This window comes from Saccopteryx bilineata, chromosome 10, assembly GCF_036850765.1.
Source record: "Saccopteryx bilineata isolate mSacBil1 chromosome 10, mSacBil1_pri_phased_curated, whole genome shotgun sequence".
NCBI classification, from domain to species: Eukaryota; Metazoa; Chordata; class Mammalia; order Chiroptera; family Emballonuridae; genus Saccopteryx; species Saccopteryx bilineata.
Window position 1 is genome coordinate 40,215,105 of NC_089499.1, and position 26,640 is coordinate 40,241,744.

A 26,640-nucleotide genomic window follows, 5' to 3' on the forward strand; every position below is an offset into this window, starting at 1 on the left:
TCAGAGATAGAATGTAAAAGAAATAAATCTACCACGTTAAAAAACGAAAATACAAGACTGAATATCCACAGGGAACAATTCTGTACCTTCCTTTTTCTTTAAAAAAGAACCAACAGGCTATAATTTCTAGCCATGAAGAAGATAGAAAAAAATTATAAAGCAGCACAGAAACTCAAAAATATAGAAAGGCACAAAGAAGACAGTATGCAAAACCAAGTAAGGGAGGAGAGAAATAAAATAAGTAATAAAGACATAACTGATGAAAAACACCAACCCCAAGAAATTATGTAGTCAAAGTACAGAACACCAGGAACAAAGAGAAAACCTTAAACTTTGATGAAAACAAGTAATAAATGATTATTCTAGGTTTTCAACAATACATGCCAGAATACAGTGAAATATCTTCAATGTCATGAAAAAATCCCTGCTAATACTAGATTATATACCCATCAAATATATTTTAATGGCCCTGGCCGGATGGCTCAGTGGTAGAGCGTCGGCCTGGCGTGCAGAAGTCCCGGGTTCGATTTCCGGCCAGGGCACACAGGAGAAGCGCCCATTTGCTTCTCCACCCCTCCTCCTCTCCTTCCTCTCTGTCTCTCTCTTTCCCTCCTGCAGCGAGGCTCCATTGGAGCAAAGATGGGCCGGGCGCTGGGGATGGCTCCTTGGCCTCTGCCCCAGGCGCTGGAGTGGCTCTGGTCGCAACAGAGCGACACCCCGGAGGGGCAGAGCATCACTCCCTGGTGGGCAGAGCGTCGTCCCCTGGTGGGCATGCCGGGTGGATCCCGGTCGGGCGCATGCGGGAGTCTGTCTGACTGTCTCTCCCCGTTTCCAGCTTCAGGAAAGGAAAAAAAAAAACATAGGCCCTGGCTGGTTGGCTCAATGGTACAGCGTTGGCTTGGCGTGTGGTAGTCCCAGGTTCAATTACCAGTCAGGGCACACAGGAGAAGTGCCCATCTATTTCTGCACTCCCCCTCTTGCTTTTCTCCCTCTCTTCCTCTCCTGCAGCCATTGCTGGAATAGAGCAAGTTGGTCTCGGGAGCTGAGGATGGCTCCATGGCCTCTGCATCAGGTGCTAGGAAGGGCTCTGTTGCTGAGCAATGGAACGACACCTCAGATGATCAGAGCATCACATCCTAGTGGGCTTGCCAGGTGGATCCCAGTCCCAGTGCCAGAATCTGTCTCTCCACCTTCCCTCCTCTCACTGAATTAAACAAAAAAAGAAAAGATACAGTATCTTTATAAACCATGGTGCAAAGAATTTCTTATGACATAAAAAGCCCGGAGCCCCTCCTTGGGGCAGCTTGTCAGCTTTTGGAAATGCCTCTAAGGGGCAATAGTCCAGTAAGGGTGAGGTCTGACAGATAAGCGGAACATGAAGAGGGCAGTTTGGAATTTACATATCTATCATTTCTCAACTCTGTGGTTACATATAAAAGAAAGGCAGTTATTAATTTTATAATATATGGTAAGGGGTGATGAGGAGAAAGAGGAGAAAAAATTGGAAAATGATTGCTTCTTCTGGAGAGAATTCAAGAAGGGAATCTTGCCAAGCCAAGTCCCTCATCCAGTTAAGGAGGTCATCAATTTCCATGCTGTATGGTCTGAACCAGGCGATGTCTCTGAAAACCTTACTGGTCCAGCAGGGGTTCAGGACAGGGTTAGACACTGCCAGCCAATCAACCTCACTTAAGCGGGTTCTTGTAAAGACATGAAGTCCAAAAATGAATTTTGAAGAGTTTTACTGATTAAGCTGGCAGTATACACGGGGATTCTTCAGACCCAAATCATGCAGCCTTGATTTATTTTTAAAATGGGTAAGGCAATATTAAAAAAAGGCAAATGTATGTTCTTCTTGTTTTCATAAATTGGTTATCAAACAAACGTGATTCTAAGTTAACAAAACTAGAACTGGAACTAATTTCTTTTTTGGAAAAAAAAACCCCACCTCACTCCCAGGGGTAGAAAGCACGAAAAAACGTCATACTCAAAGGGTTAATTATGCACAAAAGAGTACATAGAGTTAATTATCTAAAGAAGAAAAGCAGGTAAAACTTAACTACTTTAAGGAAGATGCATTAACAGCAAAACTATAAACTATTAAGAAAATCAAAGAAATAATTATCACAAAATCAAAGTAGTACTTATCTCTGTAGAAAATGGAGGCAGTAAAAATAGGGGAGGGTCACACAGGAAATAGGGTAAGAGATCTTCTGAAGTCCTGGAAATATTCTTACCCTTGGTACTAGTACTGATAACACTGAGATTCACTATATAAATATTATTTAACCTATACATACATAGTTTACACACTCTTCTGTACGTATGTCACAATAATAAAAAATTGAAGGAAAATAATGTTGACCTATCTATACACACTGAACATGTAAGAACATAAAAAAATTAAAACGGGAGATCCAACATAACGACAGAGTAGGCAGATGTTCCATTGGCCTCCTCCCAAGACCAAACTAGAATTATAATTAAGTTTAAGAAAAATCATGAAAAAAACCAACTCAAAACTAAATAAAGAGAAGTCTTCTAAGGATTCACAGAAGAAGCCACATTGAGACCAGTAGGAAGGGCAGAGATGCTCCCTCAAGCAGCAGCTGATGTTCTAGAGAAGTATCTCAGCTGTGGGAAGGTTCTCTCTGAGAGAGTGGGCCCTAAACCTCAAGTTGGGTACCCAGCCTAGAGCACCAGAGCTGAGAGGAGGTGCCCACAAAGCATTTGGCAGTTTCTGTCTGCCAGAAACAGAAGGTAACTCCCAGAGATGCAGGCATTCTCTTAAAGGGCCAACACAGAAAATCTCATTCACAGCCACTTACCCTGGGTTCTGGTGGAGGGAGGGTTGAGCTGACAAGTTTCCTAAGGAGAGTATGAGATTGACAGCCCTGTGGAGCACCACAATGGGGGTACAACCACGAGGACCCCTGTACAGTCATTTGCCAACAGAACAGTTGCCATTATTTTTCTTTGGTGGAGCTCTCCCCACAGTGTGACATCAGTCTGGGGGAAAGCAAATGCCCCACCTTCAGGAATTTCTTTTGCACCACCCTATAGAGATTGGTTGGGTCTTGCTGAGAAATTAGCAGCCTCGGTCAGGGAGCAGAAAGCAGCTGAATAGAATAGAAAGTGACAGTGACTCAGCTGTTCGGCTTTGAGGCCAGAGCTATTCACCCAACTTTCACAAGAATGTGACTGGTAGATACCCTTCATGGTAGATTCACTAAAAACTTTCCACATTGTTGGCAGACCAAATATCTGATTTTAGAGGCTTGCTCACCAGACTCCTAGAGACTATACACTACTGAGGTCTAAGAAAAAAATCAGGACAGCTGGGGCTATGGGGTGAGAGTCACACCCAACACCTTTCCTGAAGCCTGACAGGTACCTTTTCCTCAGGGGAAATTCACTAGACCCAGCCCTGCTACTCCAGCAGAGGTTTTTTCAGGCACAAAACAAGTGGTCAGCAGAGAGAGGCAGTAGGAGGCAGTTCTTAAAGAACTTTGGTCTTTTGCTGATCTACCACCAGGCCAGGTGCGGGTAAAAGCCAGCCTAGGTATGCACCTTGGTCCTTCCATGTGCACCTAAGCCTAAAAGAGGCAGCCATAAACTGTGGATAGCTTGTAGGTCGAAACAAGTTGCTGAGTGCCATTCACTGGCAGGATCTTACACTGGTCTGTACCAGGTTCCCTCTTAAGAGGCCCAAAACCAGCATATCCAATGGCCAGTGACAAACAACATCAGAGCAGGATCCAACTACCAGTACAAGCATTATTTTAAAAAAAAATTTTTTATTTAGACAATTAAATTTAACTGGGTGATCTCGGTCAAACCAGAGCACGTAAGATTTAGAGAAAACATCTCCACATCATTTGGACAATCGATTATGCTGTATACCCATCACCCAAAGTCAAATCGTCTTCTGTCACCCTATATTTTGTTTCTCTTTAAGCTCCTCCCCTTCCCTGACCCCCTCCCTCTCCAACCCTCCTTTCCCCCTGGTAAACACTGCACTTTTGTCTATGTCCATGAGAATCAATTTTGTGTCCCACTTATGTATAGAATCATACAGTTCTTAGTTTATTCTGATTTACTTATTTCACTCAGTATAATGTTATCGAGGTCCATCCATGTTGTTGTAAATGATACTATGTCATCATTTCTTATGGCTGGGTAGTAATCCATTGTATATATATACAACATCTTCTTTATCCAATATTCTATTGAAGGGCATTTTGGCTGTTTCCATGTCTTGGCCACCATGAACAACGATGTGAGGAACATGGGGGGTACGTGTGTCTTTTCGTACCAATGTTTTTGAGGTTTGGGGGTATATATCCAGTAGAGGGATTGCTGGGTCATATGGTAGTTCTATTCTTCATTTTTTTTATAAATAAATTTTTATTTTAATGGGGTGACATCAATAAATCAGGGTACATATATTCAAAGAAAACATGTCCAGGTTATCTTGTCATTCCATTCTGTTGCATACCCATCACCCAAAGTCAGATTGTCCTCCGTCACCCTCTATCTAGTTTTCTTTGTGCCCCTCCCTCTCTCCCTCCTTCCCTCCCCCTGCCCCCCGTAACCACCACACTCTTGTCTATGTCTCTTAGTCTCGTTTTTATGTCCAACCAATGTATGGAATCCTGCAGTTCTTGTTTTTTTCTGATTTACTTATTTCACTCCGTATATTGTTCTCAAGATCCCACCATTTTGTTGTTAGTGATCCAATGTCATCATTTCTTATGGCTAAATAGTATACCATGGTGTATATGTGCCACATCTTCTTTATCCAGTCTTCTCTTTTTTTTTTACATTGATTAAAGCCTTTAAGCAAACTCTTGGCCAATACAGCCAGAATTCATAAAAGAGTAGTGTCCTTAACATGTTCACCAAGTCCAAGTTGGCACCAACACCATGCCAAATTCCTGAAAATTGCAACCCACCCCCAGTTCAGTCTGTTAGGAGCTGTCACCAGGAGCAGGAGCCCAGGAAAAGTCCACATCCAGGAAAAGTCCGCATGGCACTGGAATTGTTGTCACAATTCTATACTTTGCAGCTCACGTCCAAGTCCCAATGACCACTGCTTCTAGCTGGTAATGATTCAGGTAGACTGGAAAAGCCATCTGCAGCATGTGTGGAGATGGAGCTTCTGTTCTTCTCTGCCTAGAGAGATGAGACCAGGTTGCTTTTCCCTGGAGCTCTGCGACTGTAGCTTGGTAAAGAGAACCTTGGGATACACTAAGCTGGGTGGCAAAGGTAGATTCATAATAGAAGTTGGCAAAAGGGGGAAAGAGAGCTCTAAATTAGGAGTAGGTCCCAGCCTGAAATATGAGTTGAGCATTGAGGTAGGAGGAATAAGGGAAACACTATATATTAAACAAAGCAGCAGAAAATAGGACTATCAACACCCACAACAGAGATCTTCAAGGGAAGAATAAAAAACCTGACTATTCAGGCAAGACATAGTTAAGTGGTCCTTGTGCAAATGAGATCAGTTTACCTGCTTCTTGGAAGAAATACCCTAGGCTCGTCCACAGTGTCGTAGATGGGGCCGATGGCCCTGGGCACCTTCTGCCTTCAGTGGCAAACCCCAGCATTCTGGGCAAAGTTAGGTCATAGGTGGCTGGAGCAGGGCTGGAAGACACTGAACCCTCCTTTAGAGAAGCGAGGGGGAAGCCTACCTTCCAGTGTCCCTGTTTCTTCACAGCAGAGGCATGTAAGTCTGGCAGGCTCTATTCTTCATTTCTTGAGGAACCACCATACTTTCTTCCATAATGGTTGTACTAATTTACATTCCTACCAACAGTGAATGAGGGTTCTTTTCTCTTCACAGGATCTCCAGCACTTGTTATTACCTGTCTTGTTGATAATAGCTAATCTAACAGGTGTGAGGTGATATCTCACTGTAGTTTTGATTTTCATTTCTTCAATAACTAGTGATGATGAGCATTTTTTGATATATCTGTTGGTCATTTGTATTTCTTCTTGGAAGAAGTGTCCGTTCATGTCCTCTTCCCATTTTTAACTGGATTGTTTGTTTGTTGCTCAGTTTTGTGAGTTCTTTATATATTCTGGATATTAACCACTTATCCTTGTGTTTCTGAGATGAATCCCACTTGATCATGATCAATTATTTTTTTAATGTGTTGTTGTATTTGATTTGCTAGTATTTTGTTTAGAATTTTTGCATCTGTATTCATTAGATATTGGTCTGTAGTTTTCTTTTTTTGGTATTGGTTTAATATATCAATTTTTATATAACAGATTTTTTCTCCCTAAAGATATTATTCATTGATTTTAGAGAGTTGTTTCTCCTATGTGCCTTGACTGGGAAAACCAGGGGTCTTAAACCAGCAAGCTCAGCATTTCAGGTTGATGCCTTATCCCAGGGGTCCCCAAACTTTTTACACAGGGGGCCAGTTCACTGTCACTCAGACCATTGGAGGGCTGGACTATAAAAAAAACTGAACAAATTCCTATGCACACTGCACATATCTTATTTTAAAGTAAAAAAACAAAATGGGAACAAATACAATATTTAAAATAAAGAACAAGTAAATTTAAATCAACAAACTGACCAGTATTTCAATGGGAACTATGCTCCTCTCACTGACCACCAATGAAAGAGGTGCCCCTTCCGGGAGTGCGGCAGGGGCCGAATAAATGACCTCAGGGGGCCGCATGCGGCCCGCAGGCCGTAGTTTGGGGACCCTTGACTTATCCACTGCAACACTACAGGCCAGGCTATATTACAGATTTGAAACAGTTAATTTTGAGTCATTAATAAAAGGTCTTTCCCTCTCAAAGTTATAAAGGATTTTCTTCCCAATATTCTTCTAGTGTTTTTATTATTTCTTTCTAGCATTTATTTGCTGTTTCTTTTTCTTTGTTTCTGCCATTTGTTGTTTTTGGTAAACTATTAATTAGAAATAATTTCCCATTTTCCCCATTTTTACTTTAGAAAGATTTATCCCATTATCTCTTCTAACTAGCTATTCTTATATGAACTAAACATGGTAACTCAGGTATATATTAACTCTATATGCCAGTAATTTACTAATTATTTTACTGCTTTTATTAGCTTTGCAAACTGATTCTCTTGAACTTTCTAAACAATATTATTTTCAAATAATGATCAAATTTCATTTCATTGTCTAAATGTGTTGGCTTATATCACCAATATAATGCTGAACAGGAGTTGTGAGAGTAAGTATCCTTGGCTTGTTTGACTTCAGTGAAAATAACCTTACTTGGTTTCCCTTAAGCACAATGCAGCATTAGGATTAAAAGGCTTTTTTTAATCCTTTCACTTTTCATTTATTATAGCGACAGAAACAGAGAGACAGAGAGAGGAACAGAAAGGGACAGACAGGGAGGGAGAATGGTGAGAAGCATCAATTCTTTGTTGCGGCACCTTAGTTGTTCGTTGAATGCTTTCTCATATATGCCTTGACCAGGGGGGCTCCAACTGAGCCAGTGACTCCTTGTTTAAGCCAGTGACCTTGGGGTCCTATTTATGATCCCACACTCAAGCTGGTGAGCCTGTGCTCAATCCAGCAACCTCAGGGTTTTGAACCTGGGTCCTCAGCATCCCAGGCTGATGCACTATCCACTGTGCTACTGCCTGATCAGGCATCATTTTTTTACTGTTACATTATTTTTTAGACTTTATAAAAGAATAGTAAGTAAAAAAAAAATTCTAAATACCAATCACTGAATTCTAGAAGTAGGATAGATGCATGAAAAGATAAAAAAACATATGTAGTTTTGGTATATACTAACAAATCTCCTTCCCTAAAAGATTTACTAATTTGTATTCCAACAAGGTAACGGAGTGTTTCCCTTACAACCCAACCTACAGAATTCTGTTATAATTTAAAATTTTTATCAACCTGATATGTGAAAAATATCTCAAGGTAGCTATTAGTTGTAATTCTCTTCTTCCATATGTTTAAAAATTTCACAGGTGCTTGGGTCTCTTTCTGCATTTTTATTATATTCCACTGATGCAAGACAGTGTGCTTTATTTGTTAATCAAATTAAGAAAATATGCATCTATGTCTCTTTTATTAAAATATTTTAAAATTCAATTTGTCAAATGCCTTTTCAGGAACCATATAATCAAAAGAAAAATTGACAAGAGATAGGAACAGAAAACTCACACACACAGACACAAAATAAAAAACAGAAACAGTCTCTGATTGACCAAGCCATGGTGCAATGAATAAAGCGTAGGACTGGGACGCAGAGGACCCAGGTTCAAAACCCCGAGGTAACCAGTTTGAGCACAGTATCATAGAGATGACTCCATGGTCACTGGCTTGAAGCCCAAGGTTGCTGGCTTGAGAAAGGGGTCACTTGCTCTGCAGTTGCCCCCCCATCCAGGCACATATGAGAAAGCAATCAATGAACAACTAAAGAGCTGCAATGAAGAATTGATGCTTCTCATCTCTTTTCCTGCCTGTCCCTATATGTCCTTTTCTCTGTCACAAAAAACAAAACAAAACAAAAAAACAGCTCTCAAGCCCCATTCATAAGAGAATACAAATTAAAATCATTCTTATACTAAAATTAACCATGGATTAAAAACCTAAATATAAGTACTAAAATTATAAAATTATTGCCCTGGACAAATAGGTCAGTTGGTCAGAGTATCATTCAGTAGTGCAGAGGTTGCTGGTTTGATCCTCAGTTAAGGGCACCTACTGAATAGATCGATGTTCCTGTCTCTGTCTCATTAAAATCAATAAATAAACATTAAAAAATAAAATTATTAGCAGAAAACATAGTGATAAATCTTCATGTCCTTGGATGAGCAATGGAGTCTTAGACTTGAAACATAGGAAATGGGGGGGGGGGGGGATAAATTGGACTTCATAAAATCTTGAAGATTTAATGCATCAAAGTGTATTTTTAGAATGCAAAAACACAAGCTTAATAAAGGGAAGAGCTGTAGCAGGGTAGCTCAGTTGGTCAGAATATCATACCAAATTCCAAGGTTATGGGTTCAATCCCACGTCATGGCACATACAAGAATCAATCAATAAATATCCCAACCAATGAATATATAAATAAATGAAACAAATTGATATGTGTGTGTGTGAAATCAATACATAAATTTTTTTTAAAAAGGTAAGAAAATTGCTATAAATTAAACATTCGAGAAGAATTTAGTATACAGAATATATAAACTACTACAACTACCAATAAACAATCTCACACACACCTAATTTTAAAATAAGCACAGGACCCGAAGGCATATTTCTTCCAAGCAGATAATACTAATGTCCCAAAATCACATAAGATGAATAAGATCACTGGTCACAGAGGAAACATTAATCAAACCCACAACGAGATACCACTTCGTACACACAAAGACAGTGGTCGGCAAACTCATTAGTCAACAGAGCCAAATATCAACAGTACAATGATTGAAATTTCTTTTGAGAGCCAAATTTTTTAAACTTAAACTATATAGGTAGGTACACTGTTATTATTAACTTAATTAGAGTACTCCTAAACTGGCCTTTGCTAAACACTCAAGGGGCCAAACAGCCACATGTGGATCGCAAGCTGTGGTTTGCTGACCAAGGCACTAAGACATTTAAAATATATAATTAAAATTAGAAAATAAAAGTGTTGGGGAAGAATTGGAAAAATAAGAATCCTTATATATTTCTGGAAGAAATGTAAAATGTTGTATCTGCTGTGGAATGTAAGGCGGTTCCTCAAAAGATTAAATTACCATATGCTCCAGCAGTTCCACTCCTAGGTATTTATTCCCCAAAATTAAAAAACAACTATTTAAACAGATATCTATTCATGAATATCCAAAGCAGCAATATTCACAGTAACCAAAAGGTGGAAAAAACCCAAATGTCCACCAACAGATCAACGAATAAACAAATTTTGATATATACATACAATGAAATGTTATTCAGCCATAAAAAGAAATGAATTATTGATATATGCTTCTACTTCAATAAATCTCAAATATTTATGCTAGGTGAAAGAAATCATATACCAAAGGTCACATTTTACATAAAATGACTAGAAAAGGCAAATACATAGCAGAAAGCAGGTAAGTGAACACCAAGAATTACGGAAGTATTCTTTTGGAGATGATAAAAAAGTTGATACTAGAGACAGCTGACTGCAAAGGTCCTGAATGCACTAAATGTTTCTGAATTGTACACTTTAAAATGGTTAACTATATATTAAATGACTTTCACCTCAATTAAAAAAATTTGCACTGACATATTTTTAAATTACTCAAAAAACTAACCCAAAATTTGATAGAAATACTTCGTTGAAAAGAGGAAGAAGAAAAAAGCATTCTCGTGTATTACTGATGAGAGTAAAATTGGGTATACTTCCCATAGGAGGAAATTTGGCAATATGTATCTAATATCATTACAAATATATTTATCTACATTCTTCATAGAGAGCAAATAAGGTAAAAACAAAATTATTTATTACAGTACTCCCTGTAACAGCAAGACTACAAACAACACAATGGTCTGCTAAAAGAAGACAGGTTATTGTACATATGCTCAGAGGAATGCTATAATACTGCATTAAAACAAAACAAAATAAAAAAGAAAGCACTTCTCCACAGGCAAGTGGAATAAAGGACAGGATGAACAAATGGGACTATATCAAACTGAAAAGCTTTTGCACAGCAAAAGATACCATGAACAAAATAAAAAGACAACCCACACAATGCAAGGGGAGAACATATTCGCCAATACGTCTGATAAGAGGTTAATAACCAAAATCAATAAAGAACTTCTAAAACTCAACACAAGGAAGGTAAATAATCCAATTAATAATGAGAAGAACAAGTGAATAGACACTTCTCCAAAGAGGACATACAGATGGCCAATAGGCAAATGAAAAAATGTTCAACATCTCTAATCATCAGAGAAATGCAAATAAAAACCACAATGAGATACCACCTCACATCTGTCAGAATGGCGTTCATTAACAAAACAACACACAATAAGTGATGGCGAGGGTGTGGAGAAAAGGGAACCCTCCTGTACTTCTGGTGAGAATGCAGACTTGTGAAGCCACTGTGGGGAACTATATAAGGTTTCCTCAAAAAATTAAAAATGAAAAAAAAAATTTTTTTTTTTTTTTTTTTGGTATTTTTCTGAAGCTGGAAACTGGGAGAGACAGTCAGACTCCCGCATGCGCCCAACCGGGATCCACCCGGCACGCCCACCAGGGGGCGATGCTCTGCCCCTCCGGGGCGTCGCGTCGCTCTGCCGCGACCAGAGCCACTCTAGCGCCTGGGGCAGAGGCCAAGGAGCCATCCCCAGCGCCTGGGCCATCTTTGCTCCAATGGAGCCTTGGCTGCGGGAGGGGAAGAGAAAGACAGAGAGGAAGGAGGGGGGGGGTGGAGAAGCAAATGGGCGCTTCTCCTATGTGCCCTGGCCGGGAATCGAACCTGGGTCCCCCGCACGCCATGCCGACGCTCTACCGCTGAGCCAACCGGCCAGGGCTGAAAAAAAAATTTAAAAATGAAACTGCCACTTCTAGGAATATATTCTAAGAATACCAAATCACTGTTTCAAAAGAAGATATGCACCCCCATGTTTATTGCAGCATTGTTTACAATAGCCAAGATCTGGAAACAGCCCAAGTATCTATTAATTGATGAGTGCATTAAAAAGCTGTCATACATATAAATAATGGAATACTATGCAGCTGTGAAAAAGAAGGAAATCTTACCTTTTGTGACAGCATGGATGGACCTGGAGATTATTATGCTAAATGAAATAAGCCAGGCAGAGAAAGAAAAATATCATATGATCTCACATATATGTGGAATCTAATGAAAAAAGTGAACTGAGGAAAAAAGAGACAGAGATGGAGTCACAGGGACCAGAAGGACCGCAGTCAGAGGGAAGGAGGATGAGGGGATGAGATCAGAGAAGGTAAAGGGATTAGTGAAACTATATATACATAACACAGAGATACAGATAACAGGACAGCAAATTCTAGAGGGAAGTGGGGAGGGAGTTAGAAAGAAGGGGGCAAAGGGCTACAAAAAAGGTCACAGGGGTGGGGGTGAGGGAGTTATGTTCAGTGGGACACTTGAATCCATGTAAACACAATACATTAAAAATTAAAAAAAAAAAAAAGACACATGATGAACCCCCATGTTCATCGCAGCATTATTCATAGTGGCCAAGACATGAAAACAACCAAAGTGTCTCTCAATAGAGGATATACAATGGAATACTACTCAGCTATAGAAATGATGACATATTGCCATTTACAACAGCATGGATGGATCCTGAGAACATTATACTGAGTAAAATAAGTAAATCAGAAAAAGTGAAGAATTGTATGATATCACACATAGTGGATATAAAACTGGGACTCATGGTCAAAGATAAAAGTGAAGTGGTTACGGGGGCAGGGAGAAGTGTGGGGGAGGGGGTAGGTGCAGGAGTGGGGGGAAAGGTGTAAAAGGAGACAAATATAAGGCGATTGAAACTGATTTGACTTTTGGTGATGGGTATACAACATAATCAACAGTTCAAACGCTATAGAAATGTTTACCTGAATTCTATGTACTCGTATTGATCAATGTCACCTTGTTAAAGTTAATTTTCTAAATAAAATTAAAGATTGTTTTATCAAAAAGAAAAAAAAAGAGCACTGAGATAACTATATACTAGCATCTTTTGTATTAAATAATAAATTTACACTTGGGAGTATAAAGAAAGAGTTTTCTTATATTATTATAAATTAATTATTGAATTATTTTCCAAATGAACAACTGTAAACATACTTTTGCCATTCCCTGTATATTCCTACTTTCACATATGGAAATTAGACCAGACAGACAGACCGATGGGTATAAGTAAAGAGCTGTTAACTGGATATACATTGATGGGAAGGCAGGAAGTGGTAAAGACATTTTGCTTTGTATCTTAAAAATCTATTTTTTAAGTTTTATGAATTATGCAAATGAGTTACAAAAGGAAAAAAATAAGACAGCCAGTTTTCTAAAAATCAAAACATAATCCAATAATATGTAAAGCACATCACTCAATGTTTGCCTTACTCATATTTTAAGCTGTAAAATTAACAAACTTGCTTTTCCATCAAATAGCATAATCTCTTGCAACTCCTTACCCAACACAGTGATCTACGATTCAACCACAAACTCAATGTATATCAAGTGCAGTACTTTTTTGTCTTTACACATTTTTACACAATATTAACTTTGGTCTTTCTCCTCCCATTAACTTTCTTTTACTCAAAGTCAGCCTCTCAGCAAGTTCTTCCTCTGGGATGCTTTTTCTTAAAAATGTCTCTACATTGACAGAGTCTGGGCTGGATGAGAGACCCTCCTGTTATCCCCATAGTGTCCTGTGGTTAAGCATAAAGACCCCAGAATGAAACAAACTTTACTCTGAATCATGAGTTTAAAATTTACAAACTGCATCATGTCCAAAAACTTACCTAAGCCCTTTATTTTCAGTTTCCTGATGTACAAAATAAAGTTTATATCTGCCTAATAAAACTGTTAACTAATATTAAATGAGCTAATATATGTAATTCATACAGCTTGGTACATACAAAATTGTCATTAAATAGTAACCAGTTTATTACTCTTATTGAGCACTTTACTGAACTATTGGTATATTCATCTCTTTGTTTCTTGTAATCATAAACCTCCAAAAATTACACATCACCTAATACTGACTGGGGGCACAGACTCTTGGTTACATTTACATACTACTCAAAAACAATGCTTAGTACAAGGTAGGTGCCCTATAAATATTTATTAAACCACTTATGTCAATATGGTGAGTTATGACTTTAACAGAAATAAAAGAGCCTTTAAGATATCAATTTGATTAGTGATCTCAATAAACGATCATTGTCCTTTAAGCAAATAATGGAGATTTACCAATTGATTTCCTTCATGTAGAATCTGCTCTGTTAAGATTAAAGATTTATCTATTCTAAAGAAAAAAAAATTTATCAGTTATCTATATATTAATACAGTAAAATTAAAACTTCAGTTTAACTGTCTATAAATTTCCAACCTACAATAAACTTAAAAACCTGATTCTGGATCAAATGTAACCATAAGCAAAATATTTGAGCTTCATGCAATGAATCTATAAAATGAAGACCAAAATACTGACATGGATACATAATAAATGTTAGCAACAAGCCCAGTTCCCAATATGGAGCACAAGTACAAATAATATCAGTAAATATTAATTATAAAAACTTATCTAAAAAGTCAGTTCATAAATTCATTAAATAAATTTCAAATATCCTTCAAAATTTCAAAATATATAGAAATCTATTCTTTTATAGAAGCAAAGCTAAACTAGAACAAAATGAAATGTCCTTAAATAACAACAGAATACGAAGTAAAATGACATTGCTGAACTGACAGGCTCCATGTACTCATTTATTTGACCATTCTGTACCTCGACATCCTGAACACTGGATAAAAAAGTTGATCAAATCCAGAAGTGCGATGTCCCTGTCTTGTTTATATGATTCAATCCAGTCATCCACCACGGACTGTGGAAAAGAAAATATAAAAATAAAAACTTCAGAAAAAATTTAGTATTAGAGCAAATAAAATTTCAAAAAAGTCTGTGGTTCTTTCTGTGTATTTATTTAAACAACAATAAAAATACCAAAATTATTTCTCTGTAGTCAAATTTAAGTAGAGATTTCGCTGATTCTCTCATTTTCAATAAAACAATTCAAAGTAACTGATTTTCAAAAATTTGTTCAAAATAGAGCAAAAGAAAACTAACTAACAACCCCATGAATTCAAGAGTCAATAAGCAACTACAGATACTAATATTCAAAATATATTGTAAAAATAACACAAAAACTAATTTCAATTATACAAAGATATAAACCTTCAGTGAACCTAACCCACTAGTAGTACATAACAAGAGTATGTACATTTATAACAAAATACTCTTTTTTCAAAAATGCAAGGATGGCTCAATATTAGAAAATCAAATAATTTATCAACAAAGGGGGAAAATAAATTAATGATTATATTACTAAATTTAAAAAAGATATCTGATAAAATACCACAGCCAAGCTTAATAAAACATATCTGAAGAAACTAGGTTTAGATGAAATGTATGGAAATAATATAAAAACCAAGACTAAAATATATTTATTGTTAAAATGCTTAAGATATTTCAATTAAAAAAAGAATTATAAAAAGTACATCTCTAACTATTCAACACAAGTTTTTAAGTTTTTAGTTAATAGAAAAATTGCTAAAATATTGATATCATTTTCTTGTTCTATAGTTGACTAAAAGAGAAAAAACTAAGAGTCTCTACTGAACAGACTCAAAAATTAAAATTGAAAAAATCTAACAAGTCAGCAAGATAAAAGTACAATATAACTTTTTAATATTTACAAGATATAAAAAAATAATGAATGATAGCCTGTTCACAATTAGAAATATCAAAGAATAAATTCAAAACAGGTATATACATTTATAAAGAAAATTATAGAAACTTACAGGATATATAGAAAACAACCTAAATAAGCATCATACACTAAATCTAAATGGAAAAAAGGCTTAGTACTAAATCAACAAAGTTTTCCCAAATTATTAGGCAAATTTAATGTGATTCCACTTAGCAAACTAGTGGGTAAAGTTGTTTGGGGGTTCTAAGGTGGGGGTAACAAGATCAAGGCAAAGGTAAAAAAAATTTTAAAAAATAAATTTCTATTTTTGTATTGAGATATAATTATATCAGTAAGATGCATCAATCTTAAGTTACTTCTTAAAGGAAACTGTACAAATACTATATACACCTGTGTAACTATAACCAAGATGAAAACATAAAACATTTCCAGAACTGAAATAGGTTCTCTCATGTTCCTTTCCAGTCATTAACTATCAACAGCTTATTTCTCCTCAACAGCCAACATATTTTTGAAATTCATATAAATAAGGTGACCAATCGTCCTCCTTTAAGGAGGACAATTCTTCTTTTGCAAGTTCTGTCCTCCCTCAAAAAGTGTCCTCCTACATGTCCTTCTTTTTGATCTTGGAAAACTAATCTGTAAAAGTCCGTATTGGATCGATGCAGAGTCGATCCATTGTGTGTGATGTGACATATTTGTATTTGACATGATAATTCATCAAGGATCAGTACAGTGCGGCGAGACACGATTATGAGACGCATGTGCTTCACACGGGAGACCTTGGGAGAGAGCGGGATATACCGAGTGCACAAATGGCTTTGTGTACCTCTTACTGAAACATGACACGGCACATACGACATTGTAGACTCACGATTATTTCTTTCTCAGTGAATATTCAATCATAGACAGGTAAGCACAATTAACATTTTATTAATTCATTACCTATTTAATAATTTTGAAACACATATAATTTTATTTACAAGTGTTTTCCCGAAATTCAAGTTTTAAAGTAGAAATCTAACCTCAAACCATATCTGTTAATAATAATGCATTTTGATTAAATAGTTGTATAACAGATGTTTTTTTAATTAGAAAATGATAAATACACCTGAATATCACTCCAAATTAGTGGTTTTGATATTTAGTTTTACTAAATGAGTACTTTTTTCTTACAATTATTAAAAATAGGCATGTAAGCATAATTACAATATAAAATATTACAAATGTTATTACTCATTTATCATATTAGTGTATTATTGTTGCAATGAATAAAAATATTTATGATATTGTTTTCTTCCATTTATTTTTGTCCTCCTTTCCATTGTAAAAAAGTTGGTCACCTTAATATAAACAGCATATTCTTTTGTTTGTTTTCATTCAGTCAAAAACAGATTCAGTCATATTATGTTTATCAGTAACTCCTTTTTGCATTGCTGGATGGTATTTTATAAGATACCACAGTTTATGACAGTTTTACTACTGGTGGACATGAGTTTTTTTTTCCATTTTAGGGCTATCACAAAATTGTTATGAACATAATATACATTTCTTTTGATAGACGTACACATTTTATTTTCTGTTGCATATACATATAACCAATAGCAGTCTTGTTAACAGAGAGAACACATGTATGCTCAGGGTTAGGAGATAATGCCAAACAATTTTCCAACAGGTATATTAAATTGTACTTCCATCAGCAATGTATGAGACTGGAGGCTCTACATCCTCACCAATACTAGGTATTGTCAGTCCTTTTAATATAACCCATTCTGGTCGAAAATACTGTTTCATTAATTACCGCTTCTACTGAGGAGCAACCACATTACCTTCTACATGACAGAAAGGACTTTTTGTTAATTGCTGATACACATTAACACTGTTTCTCTGTCTCATCACATTAGTGTCCAGAAGTTATTGTTTTAAAAGTAAGTAGAAAATAAGAAAGAATATTATGGTTGTAGGAAAGAGTAAAAAGAAAAAGAATGGCATGGTACCTTTTCAAGGATCAGCTCTGCTGAATAATGTGTCAAGCTCCATGAGCTAAGAATGGTGGTGAGTACTAAGAATAGATACAACCAGATCAAGAGTGACTGAGAGAGCAAAATGAGAAATGCTTTGTGACACAAGTAACAAAGCGTGGCACAAAAATGAGGAGCAAGACATTTGCCCAATTGTACATGAGCCCAGCATTGTGAAGGCACACTGAAGATAGCAAAATTCTCTTTAATTCCCAAATGACAGCATCAATTTTTAATCTTACCAGTTATGTATGAAGAGCCCCAAACTTTCTGAAAAAGACTAGTAGTGAGCAAAGGCTTGCATCAGAAATATTAAAATGGCATAAAAATATAATGAAAACAATAGATTGCAAGTAATGTAAGACTAGAAAAACAATATAAGAGAATAAAGGGCATAAATCAACCATGTATGTCTAGAACTCATTAAGTTATGAGAAAGGAAATATTTCAATTTCATATTTCAAAAGCTATCTGAAAGGTGAAGAGGCAAAATACTCCAGAGAGATAAGTAAGCTCTTCTTGGACTGGTATAAACTGATGACTATTACAGGCACTGCCGGGTGGAAGATTCACTGTGATATTTTATATAAAATATATATAAATTTATATATATATATATACATATATGGGCCAGGAGGCAGGATAAAACAGAACACTACATAAAGCACACCAAAATCAACTTGGTGGAAATCTTCAATGAAGAGAAAGAAATCTAAAGCAGCCAATGGGTACCTTCAAAACAAAAAGTAAAAATATGGCACATTTCTTATCAAAAACAATGAAAGCCATTGGATAATGGAATGACATATTTAAAGTACTAAAAGAAAAACAACTGCTCATCAGTTAGTGGAAAATGCCAGTTTCCATGTTGCCCCACAAAGATCAAAGATTGGACAGCTATCTACAAGCAAAAACAGTTTCAGACGACCTCTAGAGTCCACTTAGAAGTGTTTTTTTTTGTTTGTGTGTGTGTTTTTTATGTGGGAGAGACAGAAGAACAGATAGGAACAAACAGAAAGGGAGAGATGAGAAGCATCAATTCTTTGTTGCGGCACCTTTGCTGTTCATTGATTGCTTTCTTTATGTGCCTTGAATATGGAGTTCCAGCCAATCCCACGTTCAAGATAGTGACCTTGAGCTTTAAGTCAGCAACCTTTGGGCTCAAGCCAGTGACCACGGAGTCATGTCTATGATCCCACGCTCAACCCGGTGACTTTGGCATTTCGAACCTGGGTCCTCAGCGTCCCAGATCTACGCTGAGACAATAAAAAGCACCACCACAAAACCAGTATTATATAAAATGTTAAAAGATTGCCTTTAAGAGGAAGAAGAAAAATTCAATTAACAAAACTGTTGGTTAGTGTGAAACTCACTGGAATAAAGACCATGGCAATACCCATTATACATGAATTTATGCCAATGAAGCGATCCTAATACTTTCACCTGATCACTCAAATTTCTGAAAAATCAACCCTGCTAGTTAGCTTAGTGGTTAGAGAATTCGCCTGGCTGTCCCAGGTTCGATTCCTGATCAGGGCATACAAGAGAAGAGACCATCTGCCTCTCTCCCTCTTTCCCTCCTGCAGGTAGAGGCTTGACTTGTTTAAACGCTGGCCCTGGGCTCTGAGGATAGCTTGGCTGGTCCATACACACCAGCCACAGGTGCTAAAAATAATTCAGTTGATTCGAGCATCGCCTCAGACAGGGGTTACCAGATGGAGCCTGATTGGGGCACATGCATGAGTTTGTCTAACTCCCCTCCTCTCACTTAAAAAATAATAATAATAATAATAAAAATAAAAAGAATGAAGAAAAAAACCTTTAAAAATCAAAGTAAAATAATCTGTTGAAAAGACCCAGCAATCAAGGGGTCTTTTACAAAAATGTAAATCAAGTGTATAAGAAGCATGGGACCTGACCAGGTGGTGGTGCAGTGGATAGAGCATTGGACTGGGATGTGGAGGACCCAGGTTCAAGATCCCAAGGTCACCAGCTTGAGCACGGGCTCATCTGGTTTAAGCAGAACTCACCAGCTTGGACCCAAGGTCGCTGGCTCGAGCAAGGGGTTACTCGCCCTGCTGTAGCCCCACGGTCATCAAGGCACATATGAGAAAGCAATCAATGAACAACTAAGGTGTTACAACGAAAAATTAATGATTGATGCTTCTCATCTCTCCCCGTTCCTGTCTGTCTGTCCCTGTCTATCCCTCTCTCTGATTCTGTCTCTGTAAATAAAAAAAATTAAAAAAAAAAAAAAAAAGAAAAAGAAACATGGGAGCCTGACCTGTGGTGGCGCAGTGGATAAAGCGTCAGCCTGGAAGGCTGAGGTTGCTGGTTCGAAACCCTGGCTTCCCTGGTCAGGGCACATATGGGAGTTGATGCTTCCTGCTCCTCCCCCCTTCTCTATCTCTACCTTTTTGTCTCTTTTTCTCTCGCTCTCCTTTCTAAAAATGAATAAATAAAATCTTTTTTAAAAAAAAGAAACATGGAAAATTTAAAGCATGGCAAGGAATTAATGAAAATTAAAAAAAGAAAAAGAACTTTCAAATTTAAATAGTCACTGGATGAACGAAAAAATAACTATTATGGATAATTAATGTAATATCCTGAAAGTAGTGTGTGTGTGTGTGTGTGTGTGTGTGTTGGGGTGCGGATAACTCTGAACAAAAATAGAATTTATGAGGAAAGGAGTAAAAGACTTGATGTATGTGCTTGAGAAGAAAGAAAAACTGATCATTTAAAAAGGAAAATCCACCTGCGATGATCAATAAATTATTTAAAGCTGAATATTAACATAGCTTATCTTGCTGCTCCAGGATAAATGAATGACACATATAAAGCATATCCAGGTAAAATTCATGAATTCTGAGCAAAAAGAGAAAAGTTTCATAAATATCAGACCAATAATTAAAGTCAAATGACATATATAAACTCTTACCTCCACAGAGCAACCAACCTACATTCCATGCTTCTCTCTAAAGATAAGCAAACAGCTGACAACAACAAACCTTTGAGGAAAGCCATCAATTATCAATTTATTGTGTCTCAGCTCCAAAGTTACCCTTCAGTATCTGCTCTGTAATAAGGAACTGAATTTCATAAGCACTTCCCCTCCTAGTAAGCACTATGTTAGGCTTTATTAGCATGGAGCTCTCTCTGGAAGGACACTGCAGGAAGGAAGGGCACTGCAGGAGGAAAGTTTTTTCTTTTCCTAGTTTTAGTATGTTAAAGTTTAGCTTTTCCTGTTCTTCCTGTATAGTCCATCAGCAGTGAGTATATGTAGCTGATTGGTCCACTGAAAGTGCATTATATAAATAAATAAACTTTAATGATTTTGAAAAATACAAATGAAATAATTATTTCAGAAAAAAAAAATGTAACCTTACTTCTAATCAAAACACCACAAATTCCTGGGGATTTAAAATGCCACAATTTTTTACTTCAAAAATGACAAATACTATTTTTAAATGATGAGTTTCAGTATTGTCAGATGTTTATAAGACAGATATTTTCAATGATGATAGGAACAGAGAGCTATTTGGTAATATTTATACAGTATATGTTTTAATTAAATTTATTGAGGTGACACTGGTTAACAAAATTATACAGGTTTCAGGTGCCCAATTGTATGACACATCTCTGTACCTAGTAGCCCTAGTTATATAAATCAATCCTAAGAAAATCATATGGCATGAAGATTGTCTTTATGTTTTATTTATAATAAAAAATTATAAAGCAATCAAATCGAAACAATCAAAAAGGAAAAAATGTAAACACTCCAAATTATGAAACACAATGCATTAAAAAATCTGTATTTAATCAATACCAACAATGGAAAATTAATCATTCCATTTTTATAAAATAGGTATGATTTTAATATAAACCTGGAATAAAACACCAAATAGATATACACCAAAATATTAAAAATTATTATTATGGGCGACCTTTTCTTTCTTCCTTTAAACATTGTTTTCTATATTTCTGACAAAAGTTTACATGAACTAAATAAAAAATACATTTAAAAAAATTATATAAATACAACCAAAAAGAAATAATTTGTCAGCTAACTACTAAGTGCTGACTATAGTAGTTCCCCCTTTATCCCTGGTTTCACTTTTCAAGGTTTCAGGAACCCACAGTCCAAAAATATTACATGAAAAATTTCAGAAATAAACAATTCATAAGTTTTAAGTTGCACGCTCTGAGTAGCATGATAAATTCCCTCACCACCCCATTCTGCCCTTCCTGTCCCATTCCATCCTGCCCAGAATGCGCTTGTCCACCATATCCACTCTGTAAATGCTACCCACCCATTAGTTACTTAGTACCAATCTAAGTTATGAAAGAAAGAGAGTGCACGCTCCAGAGCATGAAACCGAATGCAAGCACATTAACATAACTTTTATTACAGTGTATTATTATAATTGTTATTAGTTATTGCTGTTAATCTCTTACTAGTACCTAATTTATAAATTAAACTTTATCAAAAGCCATATATGTATAGGAAATAAAAGTATATATAGGGTTTAGTACTATCTGCCATTTCAGGCACCCACTGGGGGGTCTTAGGATGTATCTCCTTCAGAAAAGGGGGGTACTATTGTATATGCATTTTACCATGGAAGATAACACAGTGAATACAAAAAATACTTGTCATAACTCCTGAAACCCAAAACACTTCATCGTGGGGTGTTGTGGGTTTTTTTGCAAGGGTAGGGAGCAGGGAGGGACACAAACTATTTAAGACCACATCTGATATCTGATATGAGAGAAGTTTGTGCATTAAACTTGATTGGAAGAAAATTATATAAAGAAAAATGAGGGAATGTGCCACACATTGAACACATGGTTTTCTAATAGCAGTTAATTTTCACTACCACTTTTTCAGTAAGCCATCTACAGGAGCTGATAAAAAAACATTGGGGGAAAAATGTCCTCTGCTAGTTGCTAATGGTATGATGTCAGACACTAAAATCTGAATCCTTTAAATAAGTGATTCAAGATGTTTGTATTTCATGAACCAGCAAATCACAAAATATAACTTGAGAAGTAAGTAAAGGGTTGCTAATAATTTTATAGTGGGTAAAAAAGGAGGATGAGACCCTCATTACATAACTTTATTTTTCTCTTTTGCATGAATTGCTGTCAAAGAATTTGTGGAACCATTCTAAACTCATATGCTTCTTTGTATAGTCCTATTGTTCCCTTATTACAAGAGATAATATTACCAAAAGAAACCAACTAAGAATGTCCATATGAGTTATTTTTATTAATCTGAGCATCTTATTCTAAACAGCTGTTTCTTAGGTAACTTCTGCAATATATATTTGAAAAGAACACAATTAATTTGGAGTAAGCAACATTAGATATACTTGGCAAGGTCTTTTCTCGCTAAAAACATGACCTCTCAGAATCCTTATCCTTATAAGTTTCTTCTAGCCTAAACCTAAATTTTAACATGTATGCTATAATTCATAAAATATTATAAATGCAGTATTTGTAGGACCAAAACCACATTAAACCACTGAAAAAGATGAGCTCTGAATTTCATCATAAATGCCAGCATAATTAAAATAGTTTGTATCATAATACAATGACATAAATCAATTTCACCTGAGTCTCACAAGAAGCCTAATAGGCAGGATAACAATTATTGATAAGGAAACTATAGGTGAAAGAGGTTCAGCAACTTGCCCAAGGCCATCCCAGCTAAATAATCACAAGTTCTTGTTTTTGCTTTAATACTGAACTATTTTTTACACTACAGATAAGAGGAGTCAATTATAGGTCAATCAAAGATAAAAACACTTGTAAAGCCTGAACTGAATGTTTAAACAATTTCAAATCAAGTTTATTCTGAACCCTGAAGCCAGTAAATCTCTTTAAATGATCATATAGTCTGCCCTGGCCGGTTGGCTCAGCGGTAGAGCGTCGGCCTAGCGTGCGGAGGACCCGGGTTCGATTCCCGGCCAGGGCTCACAGGAGAAGCGCACATTTGCTTCTCCACCCCTCCGCCGCCACGCTTTCCTCTCTGTCTCTCTCTTCCCCTCACGCAGCCAAGGCTCCATTGGAGCAGAGATGGCCCGGGCGCTGGGGATGGCTCTGTGGCCTCTGCCTCAGGCGCTAGAGTGGCTCTGGTCGCAATATGGCGACGCCCAGGATGGGCAGAGCATCGCCCCCTGGTGGGCAGAGCGTCGCCCCTGGTGGGCATGCCGGGTGGATCCCGGTCGGGCGCATGCGGGAGTCTGTCTGACTGTCTCTCCCCGTTTCCAGCTTCAGAAAAATGAAAAAATGAAAAGAAAATAAATAAATAAATAAATGATCATATAGTCTTTATAATCTTACAACTGTATTAAAAATAGTTTTCCTGCACTCTAAAATACACAGATCAAGCGTCAACCTGGAAACACTGAGGTTGCCGGTTCAAAAAAAAACAACAATCCTGGCTTGCCTGGTCAAGGCACATATGGGAGTTGATGCTTCCTGCTCCTCCCCCCTTCTTTCTCTCTTTCTCTCTCTCTCACTTTCTTTCTCTCTCTCTCTCCCCTCCTCTAAAATGAATAAATAAATAATTAAAAATAAAATAAAATACACAGATCTTGGTTTCTTTCTCCTAATTCACTCCTGCACTTGTTTTCTTTCCCAACTATTTCCTCTGTAACTAGTAGTTCACTGAAAATTCTTTGATACTTTCAAACAGTTCATATAGCCTCCTTGATCCAATCTGAAACTTAGCTGTTCTCCCTATGGCCTAAGAAGACTACAGAACTTCAACTTCCTTTCTGTTGTTATATGATAACTGCTGTCTTTTAGCTACTGTCATATGCAAGCCATTGCTGTATCAGCATTGAAAACTTATCAGCCACCAGACCTGTGGTGGCGAAGTGAATAGTGTCAACCTGGAATGCTGAGGTTTCTGGTTCGAATCCCTGGGGCTGCCTGGTCAAGGCACATACAGGAAGCAACTAATATGAGTTGATACTTCCCATTTCTCCACCTCTGCTGTCCCCTCTCTCTCCCTCTAAAAAAAAAAAAATCAATAAAAAAACCACAAAACTAATCAGCCTCTATGATCCTTGCCAGGTGGCTTACATTCCTAAAACTCCTTTTGCGATATTTCAGCCTCAAGTCACCCCTCTCTCCACCTCTGTCATAGAACTTGGGTTTCTTGGTTGGTAAGTCTTCCTCTCTACACTAATTGAGCCATCATCAATTCAACATCTTTACTGAAGATATAGCAAATATTTTAAAATCCAGTTTTTACTTCTGTAGTTCTGAAAATCAATATACTTCAAATTCCATTTACATACAAAACATCTAAGAAATACTCCACCTTTGAAATAATTTTCTATATACCTGGTATAATCACAAGCCCATCTATTTTAGTACATGACCCCTTATACTCATATTATGCCTTTTGAGCTTCACCAAGAACTTTACTCCTCTAACCTCTTCCTTTCTCTTGAGCTCATTTCCTTCCCTATTCTTGGGATGTCATTAAAATTTATCACATAAACTAGGCCACTTATACGGGAAAGGAGGATGCTATTAATAATTATGCTAAAGAAAGTCTGTCCTAAATCCTACAATACATCATTTCAATCTCTTGCCAGTACTGTCAACTGCCTTGAATAAAAGATTATTCTGGAATTTCTGCTCAAGTGTCAGAAAATTGAAGCTAAAGTTGTCCTAGTTACTTTTTTCTCCATTTTACTCTGGGATAATCAATTCCTTTTGAAATGTATGATGAGATGAAATCAGAAACATTTTATAAAACAAACAGTTCCACCAGGATTTTAAAATAACATCTTAATTATCCTGTTAGTGTTTAGTGACTGAAGAAAAATCTACTACTGTATGTAGTGTGGGGCAAAGGTGTGAAATAGCTAGCTCCAAATGACCAAAAGTTAAAGCACAGCAGAAAATCTAAGATGTATGAGTGGAGATGATGGCATGAATTACTAAAACAGACTAGTGTAGTGAAAATACACCTGTCTTGCTGTTAGTATATGAGTTGTTGTCACAAAGTTGGCAACAACTCTATCAAAGCAGTTTTATTATTTGGTTACATAGCTGAGAGAGGAAAACAGAACAATTTTGGTTCAAATTTATTCTTCAATGCCATTAACAACCATTTAAAATATCTTAGATCAGCTTTCTCTCTTCTTTAAAATTAATTCCAATTTTTTTTTTTTTATTGCTCTCATCATCTATGTTCATGCCCATAAAAATTTGACTTCAGGTTAAGAAATCCTGTACTAGACCAAAGATTCTCACCAGAAGAAGACAAATTTCTTGTTTTTTTTGTTTTTTGTATTTTTCTGAAGCTGGAAATGGGGAGAGACAGTCAGACAGACTCCCACATGCGCCCGACTGGGATCCACCCGGCACGCCCACCAGGGGCGATGCTCTGCCCACCAGGGGGCGATGCTCTGCCCCTCGGGGGGGGGGGGCGCTCTGCCACGACCAGAGCCACTCTAGCGCCTGGGGCAGAGGCCAAGGAGCCATCCCCAGCGCCCGGGCCATCTTTGCTCCAATGGAGCCTCAGCTGCAGGAGGGGAAGAGAGAGGCAGAGAGGAAGGAGGGGGTGGGGATGGAGAAGCAAATGGGCGCCTCTCCTATGTGCCCTGGCCGGGAATCGAACCCGGGTCCCCCACACGCCAGGCCAATGCTCTACCGCTGAGCCAACCGGCCAGGGCCGACAAATCTCTTGTTTTAAAATCAAAGTTTAAGACCAAAGCCTAGCAAACAATAAGGAATTATATAAATTATATACATACTTTTCTTCTGCAGTTAGGAAACAAATTGTGAATTTTGGGAAGTAAAAGGTCTGCTTTATACATGAATATAGTTAATGTATAAATAAGAAACTGCATAAGCATACTCAATCCAAATTTAAAGAAGTATACAAAAAAAATCTCATTTATACTTCAATATAACCTCATTCATGTGATGTTTTCTATATTTTAATTTTTACTAAAAGTATAAACAAATTATTTAGACCAGAAGCATTAAAATAAATTAGGTTCTGTCTTTAAAAATAAAATAAAAAACAATATTTCATCTATTTATATAAACATCTATAAACAATATAAATACACAGATATATGTATATAAAGGTTATTTTTCAATAAAATATGACAAAATAAAGCCACTG

General features: G+C 36.9%; 1 protein-coding gene across 2 annotated transcripts in view; it reads right to left on the bottom strand.

Annotated features, from left to right (window-relative positions):
- Nucleotides 1–26,640, bottom strand: part of STAG1 (STAG1 cohesin complex component) — a 468,912-nt gene that overhangs the window by 260,734 nt on the left and 181,538 nt on the right. For both annotated transcript variants that reach the window (XM_066244489.1, XM_066244487.1), the window contains one exon: nt 14,481–14,577. In XM_066244489.1, the coding sequence (XP_066100586.1) occupies nt 14,481–14,577 (97 nt within the window). The remainder of the gene's footprint in view (nt 1–14,480; nt 14,578–26,640) is intronic.